The sequence below is a fragment of the Lampris incognitus genome, chromosome 12 (genome assembly GCF_029633865.1).
Source record: "Lampris incognitus isolate fLamInc1 chromosome 12, fLamInc1.hap2, whole genome shotgun sequence".
NCBI classification, from domain to species: Eukaryota; Metazoa; Chordata; class Actinopteri; order Lampriformes; family Lampridae; genus Lampris; species Lampris incognitus.
The window spans coordinates 6,487,657-6,499,986 of record NC_079222.1 but is presented as its reverse complement, the minus strand read 5'-3'; the positions used below and the strand labels follow the sequence as shown (position 1 = coordinate 6,499,986).

Below are 12,330 nucleotides of genomic sequence, written 5' to 3'. Positions count from 1 at the left end.
TCACTTTAGTATGGGGAACATATTCTAAGCAACAAAAAGTTAATTTGCATTAATTTAACACTATGAACACTTGTAGTTTTGTGTGTTGTTATGTAAGAACAGAGCATATTCATTAAGTGTTAGTAAGGGAGAATAGCTCTTCTGGTGGTACTACCACCTTATAAAGGCCATACTAAGCAAAGCATATTGAGATGGTACTACTAATAAGCAATACTTCTGAGGTTATAGAGGGAAAACTCATAGTTAATGGCTTACTGGTTTTATAATAAGGCCATGCAGAATAAGGCATTAATAAGTACTTCATAATGACCAATTAAGAGCCAATATGTTGCTAATTTGCATCCTAATAAGCACCTAATTAATGCTGACTACGTTCCCCATACTAAAGTGTTACCAAAAACTCAAAACCTCTTCCGCCTCTTCAGGCCATGGAGGTAGGACCCAGACCAGAAGGCTGCCGTCTTTATGCACAAAGTCTCCTTTCTCAACGGCAGCATGCAGACTATAGTCAGACCATAGCAGCCACTAACACCCCCACAAACTGTGCTGTTCCGAGTCATCATCACATATCGTCTAAGAAAGGCCCGACGATAGGCCCATCCTGAGGGAGGTCTGGGACGGCGTTAGCTGGATGCTAACGACAGCGTTAGCTTGATGCTAACTGTTTACCCCGACTTGAGACCACCTCGCAACGTTCTCCTGCACGGTCAATTAGAAGGTTAATAGTAAAGATCCCTAATAATCATATAAAGAGCGGCTCTGCGACTACAAAAGCCAAGAGGATTCAGCATGCGGACTGTACCATTTGAATCAATTAAAAAACATCCCACACATACACACACACACACTATATATATATATATATATAAACATACATCCCCCATACATCTCTGCATCTAAATACTATTCTAAGAGGTATGCTATTACTGTCCTCCTTTTAACTTAAAAAAAATAAAATCAGTGTTGTAGCGAATTCGGGGGGCAACCACAGAAAGTGCCGCGGCCGGGAAGCGAACCCGTATCGCCCGCACCGCAGGACACATCGCTAACCGCTCGACTAAAGGGTCAAACTCGCCATCTAGCGGCCAGCGTGTCTTCTTATCCATGCACGTTACAGTATTTAACACTACCTAATTTGTTTTAGCATGTTTTCATCTTGATGCTGAATCGCATCTCCTGGGATGGCTTTGTGGCCCGGCGTTAAAACGCAGCCTTATCACCGGTCTTATTCTTCTTCACTGACAACATAATTTAGGGGGCTGAAAAGCGCCGGAGGTGCTCCGGTGGAACGAAACACGCCAAGCACGTCCGCTGACATCGTCTCAGCTGCAAACAGAGCTGATTACCACGCGGTTTTCACTACGCATGTGAGTGCCGAGCTAATATGGCGCAGTTCCGACTGACCCGTTTACTGCGTCTCCCTCGCTTCTCTGCTGACACGACTGGATGTGAGACGCTGACAGATAGAAACCAGTAGAAACACATGTCTCATGCAGGACACCGGTCTGCTCTCTGTTCAAACTATGTTTTTTTTTTTAATTTCCCCCCCTTTTTCTCCTCAATTATATCCGGCCAATTAGCACCCCTCTTCCGAGCCGCCCCGGTCTCTGCTCCTCCCCCTCTGCTGATCCGGGGAGGGCTGCAGACTACCACATGCCTCCTCTGATACATGTGGCGTCGCCAGCCGCTTCTTTTCACCTGACAGTGAGGAGTTTCGCCAGGGGGACGTAGCGCGTGGGAGGATCACGCTATCCCCCCCCCCAGTTCCCCCTCACACCTGAACAGGCGCCCCGACCGACCAGAGGAGGCGCGCTAGTGCAGCGACCAGGACACATGCGGCTTCCCACCTGCGGACACGGCCAATTGTGTCTGTAGGGACGCCCGACCAAGCCGGGGGCAACACGGGGATTCGAACCGGCGATCCCCGTGTTGGTAGGCAACGGAATAGACCGACATGCCACCCAGATGCCCTGTTCAAAAAAAATTTTTTTTGGAGAAATCCCAAAATGTCAGGAGGTAGAGCAGAAAAATAACCATACCCATCAATGTACAGTTAAAGGAGGGAAAATCTTTGCCCACAAGGGAAATATGACTGTCAGGACTGCCCAACAATTCGCCATTATGTCTCCCGCTACAGAATTAAAAACAAAAAACAAAACAAAAAAAACAAGACTTGACTTCTGAAGTCGGACTTGTGACTGACTCGCTCTTCAAGAATCGTGGTTTCGACGTGATTAACAAAGTTGTCCTCGTAGCAGCAAAGACCGACTGCCGACGTGGCCGAGTCACTGGACACTGCACGGGGTCTGGGGCGGGGGTCTGGAAACGGGCGTTCATGTAATGAAGGAAGGAACCAGAGCAGCACGATGTCGGGTCTTTCTGGAGATCCAGCCGGCGTGCCGGAGAGTGGTGGCAAGACAAGGTCACTGGCGTCCTTTAACCGCCTGTCCAATCCTACGGGAATGTATGTAGAAATGATGTGAGCACAGTTCTACAAGTCTTCTGGATGTATCATGAAGGAGTGACGGTGTGCCTTCACACACATGTGTTAGTCAGGGTGACGTGTTAGTAAATGTGTTAGGGACAGACAGGCAAGAAGAGGTCACTGGCATAACAGAAGTTAGGCGTTAAGAGGTTATAATATTGCCCTGGCGCATTTTGGGCTGGGCTAAAAAAATACAGGAAGTGTACTACCTGTTGAGTTGTACCGCCCAATTTTTTTTTTTTGGTTTTCTTTTTACTTCTGTGACGTCAGTGACCTCTTGCTTCATCCCACGGTGAGGAGGTGGAGGATAAAGGTGAGGGTGTGAAGATCTTGGGGCTTTAAACATCAATTGCCACCCCGTGTTTGGTAGAGATCACATCCCTTGTTCCCGTGAGATACATCAGGACCGAGCACAGGTGAGGAAACGTGGCCGTGGTGCTGATGTACAGCCAATAAGGGAGGGGCGCCGTGTTGCCGAACGGGCAAACCCACAGGCCGTGGCGCACGGCGTCCCGGACGTGGTGCGTTGCCATGGCGATGAAGAGCATCCACGGCAAGGAGCACCAGGCGTCTTTGAGGCGTCCGACCCACATGAGGAAACGCAAGGAGAGACACAGGATGGGGATGAGGGAGGAGCAGTGGAGGGGCGGGCGCTGGGGGAGGGACACAGCAGCCTGGAGGAGGAGAGAGAGAGAGAGAAAGATAATGATCAAACTAGTGCACAAAAAAATCCCACCCGATCAAATTACAAGTACCGAACTAGAAAAGTGCCTCACGTATTGGAATGAAACTACCGAAAAATGGCAAAACTTGAGACCCCCCCCTTTTCTTCCCATTTGTACTTGGCTAATTACCCTACTCTTCCGAGCCATCCCAGTCACTGCTCCACCCCTTTCTGCAGATCCCGCGATCCGGGGAGGGCTGCAGACTACCACATGCCTCCTGCCATACATGTGGAGTCACCAGCCGCTTCTGTTCCCCTGACAGTGAGGAGTTTCACCAAGGGGACGTAGCACATGGGAGGATCACGCCATTCCCCCCAGTTCCCTCTTCCTCCCTGAACAGGTGCCCCGACCAACCAGAGGAGGTGCTAGTGCAGTGACCTGGGCACATACCCACGTCCGGCTTCCCACCCGCACTCACGGCCAATTGTGTCTGTTGGGACGCCCGATGAAGCTGGAGGTAACACGCGGATTCGAACCGGCGACCCCCGTGTTGGTAGGCAACAGAATAGACCACTATGCTACCCGAACGCCCCGGGACGTCATTATTTGATTAACAACAGTAAACAGCGTTTTTTGAATAATCTTTGTGCTGTTCAAGTCTGTTGTAATGGAATGGAGTAACAACAACACAACAACTCATTTTAAACATGTGAAGGGGTGTGAAACCACAACAGCAGTAGACCGACTCCAGTCACAGGATCAGCTGAGCAGCAGGGACATCAGTTTTGATCTCGATTCCGAAACGCAATACACATCACAAAGCTGCTTCCACAAGTAGAACTATACATTTTGTAGGCGAAGTGGCATGTCTTATTGAGAACAATCACACAACTCAGGCGGTAAGTCTAACTAGTTTCTCACCTGAGGATGGGCAGATTTCATAAGTTCCCAATCTGTTTCTTTAACCGGTCTCCAAAGGTAATTAGGGCACGACACAAAATGTGAGCAAACCAAAGCCCGAAAGTTTAAATTACAATGACAGTTAAAGATAAAAAGAAGAAAGATAAAAGCTGAGCAAACATTCGGTAGCAGCTACTATTTTTTGAGACGCCAAGCAAACATATCCCATCTTACAAAATAAAAGTTAATAAGTACTGTTTTTTTTAATAACTCGCAGATCTGATGCTGAATCTAATCTTGCTAATACCACTAGCGTGTCCCTAGCTTGTTGCCCCATGGACATTCCAGTCATCAGAGATGACCAGATCACCGCAGAAGTCGACCTCTGTGTTTCCAAGTAAAATAGGATATTAGGGTGGGACAAAAGTAGGGCGGGATGCAATTTGATAGGACGGCACAAAACATTTGATATTATTGGTTGGAATGTTGCTTAACTTAACTTATGTCGCCTTATTCAACCTTCTATGTTCTTGTCTCTTCTTCACAACCTGGATTTAAACTTCCAACTCGCAAATCCAAATGATCTGCCTGCCAGTTAGACCCCCATCCCACTCATTTAGTAAAAGCCTGTCTACCTTCTCTATCCTCTTTAATGACTGATATCACATATTCCTCTCTTACCTCTGCTCTTGTTGCCTCCTCTCTCAAAACAGCTGCAATAACTCCAATACTCGAGAAACCGGGTGCAGACCCCAACAATTTGAATAATTTTCATCCAATCTCAAATTTACAATTTCTTGCTAAAACACTTGAAAGAACAATCGCATCTCAGGTACACGCTCACTTGACTCACAACAATCTGTTTGAACAATTCCAGTCTGGTTTTCGCTCCATGCACAGTGCGGACACAGTCTTGGTGAAAATCACTAACGACCTGTTGATGGTAGCTGACTCTGGGCTCTAAACCATACTTGTGCTTCTTATCTGAGTGCAGCCTATGATACCATCTCACATAACATCCTCCTAGAGAGATTAACTTCCATTTTCCATTCCATGCTAAGATTTTTATTGGGAATGACAAAGAAGGACCAGATCAGGAACAAGTGTACTAGAGGGACAGCTCAGGTTGGACGGTTTGGAGAGAAAACAAAAGACGCAAGATTGAGATGACTTGGACATGAGTGGAGGAGAGACGCTGGGTATATCGGGAGAAGGATGCTGAATATGGAGCTGCCAGGGAAGAGGAATCGAGGAAGGCCAAAGAGGAGGTTTATGGATGTGGTGAGAGAGGACATGCATGTAGCTGGTGTGACAACAGAAGATGCAGAGGACAAGAAAAAATGGAAATGGATGATCCGCTGTGGCGACCTCTAACGGGAGCAGCTGAAAGTAGTAGTAGTAGTAGTAGTAGTAGTAGTAGTAGTAGTAGAGAGATTAGCTTCCATTGGAATGACTAGCACCCCCCTTGACTGGTTTAGATTACATCTCTCTGGCTGCACTCAGTTTGTCCAACTTAAACATTTGAGATCACAGTCCTTTCATGTTACTACCGGTGTTCCCCAGGGCTCTGTATTGGGATCCCTCCGATTTATTATTAACCTATTGCCTCTTGACAACATTTTCAGGAAATTTAGCATTCAATCCCGCTGCTACACAGATGATACCCAGCTCTATATAGCCACAAAGCCTACCTCCACTATTCAGCCCACTTCCCTTTTCTGAGTGCTTACTAGAAATTAAATCCTGGTTTTCATACCACTTCCTCAAACTTAACAGCAATAAAAACGAGGTCCTCCTAGTAGGTACTAACTCTACTTTGGCTAAACCTGATAAGTTTTTTTCTCTGACTACTGACAATTCTACAGTTGCTCCATCACCTCAGCTTAAGAGTCTGGGTGTCATGTTGGACAGCACATTATCTTTTGAAGCTCACATCAACAATGTTACTCGGTCTGCATACACAATATTAATCATCATCACCTGTCACTTACACGTAACAGCACCACCATACTCATTCACACCCTGGTTATATCCCGTATTGACTACTGCAATTCTATCCCCTTTAGTCTCCTCCCTCAAATGTCTTCATAAACCTCAACTGGTCCAGAATTCAGCTGCCCGTATCATTACCAGAACTCCTTCCAAGGATCATATCACTTCTGTTCTTCAGCAACTCCATTGTCTCCCTGTTAAATACCATATTGACTTCAAGATCCTGCTCCTCTCCTTTAAGGCCCTTAATAACCGAGCTCCTTCATATCTTTCTGAACTCCTTCATATCCACACGCCCTCCCACACTCTCAGATCATCTTCTGCTATCCAATTCACTACACCATCGGCCCGCTTGACTACCATGGGGTCTCGAGCCTTCAGTCATTCTGCCACCCAACATATGGAACTCTGTCCCACAAGACATTCGAAACATTGAATCTCTTTCAACCTTCAAATCCCATCTCAAAACGCACCTTTTCAAACTGGCATATTCAGTCTGATCGACGCTTCATTGAGTTTTGTGCAGAAGATGATTTTATACTTATCTGTTCCGTTAACTTTTCACCCTGCTTTGTTATGATTTTATGCTGGATGATACAGTGCTGCTTGTTTCTTTAATCGTGTACTGTAAGGTGTCCTTGAGTCCTCTGAAAGGCGCCCACAAATAAAATGTATTATTATTATTATTATTAACTGCCGGCTCGGACTTGGTGACACAATCACAAAACTTGGCTTATTTAGAGGAAGTTAAGGTGATTACCTTTTGATGCAAAATAAGTAAAACGGATTTTTTTGTGTGCTTGCTTTTTCTTTGCATGCTATTGAATAGGTGCACAATATGACTGTGGAAATGAACACACATGGTAAAAAAAAAACAAGTCATTCGTTTCATGTTGTCTGTCAGAAAACCCTGATAATGTACAGAATCTGAGCAGCCTGGCCACTGAAACAGGAAGGCACAGGCAGACCCGGCTGTGCTCTCAATGCAACCTTATCTGAGCTGCACCAAGTACGCTGATTTAAGAGAGCGATTTTTACATAAAACGAGCATGTTATGCCCCAAGATCCTTCGCTGCACAAATGAGGACAAATTTCCATTTATTTTGGGGGAAAATACTGTTACCAGCTGTTTTGGTGGCCAGATATGTTTGTGCATCCCAAAACCAAGGGGAAAAACTCTTGAGACCACTCCCTAATCTGTAATAATATACTTTCCTTTTTCTTTTCTTTTTAAAGGTAACTTTCAGTGATCTATTTTCCCTGTGTATGTATGAGTGTATTCGCTTGTATGTTTACTGCAGTGCTATTTTGTGTATGAAAAGCAAGCCCATTCTTGCATGGTCTGCAATCTCACACTGAGATGTCATCAGTTTTTTCCAGCTATGCATATTTCCATTGAGTGCTGGAAAAGATAGAAAATATCATGTAAACATAAAGAATTTTATATGATTTTGATATATAGACACACACATATAATCATACTATCTGCTTAAACGTTTGGTAATGCAAAGTATAGCATCAAACCAAACTACTTTGTTTTGTTTTTTGGGGGGGGGGGGTCCCCCTTATTCTTCCCAATTGTATCCGGCCAATTACTCCACTCTTCCGGGCCGTCCTGGTCGCTGCTCCACCCCCTCTGCCGATCCGGGAAGGGCTGCAGACTACCACATGCCTCCTCCCATACATGTGGAGTCGCCAGCTGCCTCTATTCACCTGACAGTGAGGAGTTTCACCAGGCACCAGGGGGATGTAGAGTGTGGGAGGATCATGCTACCCCCCCCAGAACAGGCGCCCCGACCGATGAAAGGAGGCACTAGTGCAGCGACCTGGACACATACCAACATCTGGGGAGATTCGAACCTGGATCCCAGCGTTGGTAGGCAACGGAATAGACTGCTACGCTACCCGGGCGCCCGTTATTGGTAATTTAGACGACAAAATTGTTTATCACAACACGACAACATCCGAATTTCATCCCAATGCTGTGCCAATGAAAGACGATAAATGACCATTACAATAACGATGACATCAAATCATTGCCCAATACTTTTTCCATTTCAGTTAAGCTGAAATAAAGTTGGATCTGGTATTCCATATTTCAACATCAAAATGACAGGTTTCATTTGTTTTTTTAAAAGGGGGAGGGGGGGGGGTCTTACCTTGAGTGAGAGGGATCCAGCCATATAGAAGTGATCTAAGTCTATGAGTGACGCCAGGAGACCAGCCAGTAGGACCTCATACAGATCACTCTTTTTTCTCAGTCCAATCACAATCGCCCATGACCACAGCCCCACCAATCCATGTGTGGCGTTGTCCAGCACCGCCCGCAGCCAGAGGTGGTGCTGAATGAATGGCAGCTGGAGGGCATGATCCGCGACCACACAGAACATCCCCAGGCCGGCGGAGGCCAGCAGAGAGGCGGAGCTAAATGTCTGTAGGAGGGCCTGAGCTTTCTCTGTCTCCACAGCCAGGCTAAGGGGCACAGGAACACCTTCTCCTCCAAGCCCCACCCCTAATAAGGGGGAGGAGTCAAGCTTGGAGTAGAACCCTTGCATGTTGACGGACGGCGGGGTGGGCCAATCGTCGCAGAAGGTCAGTGAAGTTCAGGTTGACTGGAGGAAGAAATAAAGACTGGGAAAGAGGCGAGATTGGTATAGGAGCAAAAAGAAGCAACATAAGAAGGGAAGAAAACAGGTGGAGAGATGGTGGTAAGGGAGCAGCGAATAAGGTTGAAAGGGTGACGGAGAAAAGGGAAGAGAAAGGGAAGAGTGGAGAAGGAAGAAGGGAAAAGAAGAGGGAGTTGGGAATGAAAAGAAGGGCGGGAAGGAAATCGTGGTGAACACAGGACAGTGAACAGCTGAGACACATCACACAACCAACTTGTTCATTCAGCGTTAATTTATGCCTGCGAGCTCAACAATTTTAACGACGGATTTTTAAACAGAAACGATGCAACATGGATTCTGATAGAGGACAGGGTCTCTTGATAACCTTTGTCAGTACATTTCCGCTAAAGTCTCCTCATTTAGCCTCTCTGTTTTTGCTGGCATAGTCCTAGGACGCTGAGCAGCTTGATCGAATAGTGAGCTATAGTGTAACAACCACGGATGTTTAGACTCGCTAGCCGGTTGGCTAACGTAGTCACCCTTGGTGCGGGAGACCCCGGGTTCGTGTCCCGGCTGCCCCCTGAATCCACTACATTGGTGTCAGTAGTGGGATGGTGAGGCCGAGGCCATCAGAGGCGCGTGCACCCAGAGGCATGAGGGAGCTGGTATGCTGAAGTGCGGGGACGCGGTAGTGCAACGACCACTGATGTTTAGACTCGCTAGCCGGTTGGCTAACGGTCGGGACCCTTTAGCTGACTGGTTAACGTAGTCGCCCGTGGTGCGGGAGACCCGGGTTCGCGTCCCAGCTGCGGCGGTTCCCGGCTGCCCCCTGAATTCGGTACGCTGGGCATTTCGGAATTGCTGCCATGTTGATGAGCATCCCGTTAATATTCAGAGATGAATTATTTGCCAAACATGTTTCTCCATTCATGTAAATAAGGGGTGGGCAATCTTATCCAGAAAGGGCCGGTGTGGGTGAAGGTTTTTGTTCCAACCAAGCAGTTACACAGCTGATCCCACCAATCAACCAGTAGACTCTACCGTTTGATTAGTGGGACCAGCAGACTCTACTGTTTGATTAGTGGGACCAGCAGACTCTACCGGTTGATTAGTGGGACCAGTAGACTCTACTGGTTGATTAGTGGGATCAGGTGTGTAACTGCTTGGTTGGACCAAAACCCTTCACCCACACTGGCCCTTTCTGGATAAGACTGCCCACCCCTGAAAATGTTCATGACGCTTAGTGACACTTGCATTCCTGCTGTGTGACCACCGTCCAAACTATGGCGCACTGAAACAACAGCCAAAAAAGCGGCCGTTGAGTGTCAGAAGAAAATCTTTTAAGATTTCTGCTTGTCATTCCCTGTTTTGTTGGACCTCGCTGTGAAAATGCCATTAGCGGTTTAAGAGAAGTGCATCTCACTAGTTGAGCCATCAGGAATATTTGCTGGTATACTGATGTATTCTGTTGCACTAGCTTCATCACACTTACAAATAAAGATGGGCACTACAGTAGCTCAGTGTTACGGATGTGACCTACACAGAAATTAAGCAATAACCTGCAATTTAAACTTCAATAGAATATCTCCACATTTGTCAATACTTCAATGAGATGCTGACATTTTGCTGTCACAAATTCAAAGCGCTAAAACGTCGTCATCTCAGCCTTGATCCACTTTCGTAAGTCACGCCAAAGCCCAAAAGAAGCTCTGCTATTCACTTTAAAGACTTTAAACAGATCTGTCTTCTGAAGTTTGACTCTCTCACATCCAGATGAAGGAATGTCAGACACAGTTTAGCTAACTTTCCTTAAAGGCAGGCAGCAACACAGATTCCAGATGCCTAAAACCGATATTTGAGGTCTATGGAAAGGCAGCTTGGGTCACAAAATATCACATATGAATAAATTACTTACATTGTATCTCTCGTGCTAGTTTACATTATGATATTGAGTACTCTGAGACAATACTCTGAGACAATACTCTGAGCCAGTGAGGTGCCCATATCTCCTCAGAATGAAACCAGCAGGTCTTTACTGGGCATAGGGACATAATGGACTCATTTGTATGAGATGTTGCCTTTGACTCCACAGGGTACATGAAAATGGGTCTTTCTCTCTCTCTCCCTCTCTGCCCCCCACCCTCTCTCTCTCTCTCTCTCTCTCTCTCTCTCTCTCTCTCCCTCTCTCCCCCCACCCCCCCCTCTCTCTCTGCCCCCCACCCTCTCTCTCTCTCCCCCACCCTCTCTCTCTCTCTCTCCCCCCCACCCCCCCTCTCTCTCTCTGCCCCCCACACCCCCCCCCCTCTCTCTCTCTCTCTCTTTCTCTCCCTCTTTCTCCCTCTCTCTCTCTCTCTCTCTGCCCCCCACCCCCCTCTCTCTCTCTCAACAAAGAAAAAAAATGTAGGGCACTCGAATGACCGTGCTGTGTTGCCAGCCGCTGGCGCAGCAGACACTCCATGGCCCTTGAGGAAGAAACCATCTGTTATGTAGGCATGAAGATTGATTTACTCTATTAACGCGTGTGGCTGGCTGCTCTGTGTCATCTTTAAGTCACGTCCAGACTTACATTAACACAATAGGTAGCTTGGGAACATATTGTTTCCTGCCTACAATTGGATGGCAAGTATGTATTTATAAGTAGCAGCTTATATCTCTCCCTAGCCATCTCTATATTGAAATATAAATATATTTCATTAGCATCCTCTATCTATCTATCTATCTATCTATCTATCTATCTATCTATCTATCTATCTATCTATCTATCTATCTATCTATCTATCTATTCAAGTTAAGTTAATGTCTATAAACTAAGCATCGCTAATCCGATGACAGGAGCTTAAAACTGATCAGTCTCATTGCTTTGTGTTGGCGGTCACGTTCACCAAATTCTTCGTCTGCGGCATATTTTATAGCGTCTGTCATTTTTCATCGTTAAATGACAAAAAAACAATAAAAACAAACAATTTAATCGTTTGTCTGAATAACTCATCAATTACTTCCTTACTTTGATCAAGTACCTTATAACTGCATAACACAAACGCCACTTACCCCATTGTGCAGCTCTGTAGTTACCGATCCCTTTTACTTCTTTTTCTACTGATCTTGGTTCTTCTTCTACGGATATCTATGATAGGCGGCAAATGCTTTCTAGCGCATTACCGCTACCACTTGATCAGGAGGACCAAGAACAGCCTTTTTTTTTAATCTACTGTATTTTCACAACGTGTCTGGTGTGTGGCGTGTGTGTCTGTGTGAGAGTCTATAAACGGCCAAACTAAAGCACTTGGGGCCTCGATTCTTTTTGGAGGTTATTGGGGATGATCAGGGGCACCTATAAAAAACAGCAGAACATTAATTACAATTATGCATAATTAATTATGCATACATATGCAAAATATGAATTTTTCTTAAAATGGCTAAAAAAAACACTTTTCTCGGCATTTCAGATGAATCTGAGCATTTGGGGGGAGGGAGTTGGAGTGGGGGGGGGGGGTTAGGGGTAGGGGGAAGGCGGTTAGCTGGCAGGATGAAGAGGAGGGAGATTTAGACGGGTGGAGAACCAAACCGCTACATTGTAGCGGGGTTCTTCTAGTTCAAACGATACTTTTACAACAATAAGGCAAACATTACAGCTGAACACTTTCCATCCTCTGGAAAACAACGAGCAGACACCACAAGAGAT

The 12,330-nt window shown here is 46.1% G+C and overlaps 1 protein-coding gene across 1 annotated transcript; it reads right to left on the bottom strand.

The window, feature by feature from the left end:
* Nucleotides 1-2,823: 2,823 nt before the first annotated feature.
* Nucleotides 2,824-11,740, bottom strand: tmem267 (transmembrane protein 267). Its single transcript, XM_056291204.1, has 3 exons — nucleotides 11,697-11,740; nucleotides 8,202-8,673; nucleotides 2,824-3,159 (listed from the first exon to the last, which is right to left on the bottom strand). The coding sequence occupies exons 2-3, from the start codon at nucleotides 8,595-8,597 to the stop codon at nucleotides 2,824-2,826; spliced, it is 732 nt and encodes a 243-aa protein (XP_056147179.1). The 5' UTR covers nucleotides 8,598-8,673; nucleotides 11,697-11,740.
* Nucleotides 11,741-12,330: the final 590 nt, after the last annotated feature.

Bases quoted from the DNA above. Each gene is read 5' to 3' on its own strand.
- tmem267 (XM_056291204.1), bottom strand. From the start codon at position 8,597: ATGCAAGGGTTCTACTCCAAGCTTGACTCCTCCCCCTTATTAGGGGTG. The intron at 3,160-8,201 runs GTAAGACCCCCC...CTCCTCCTCCAG, and splicing joins CTGGATCCCTCTCACTCAAG to GCTGCTGTGTCCCTCCCCCA.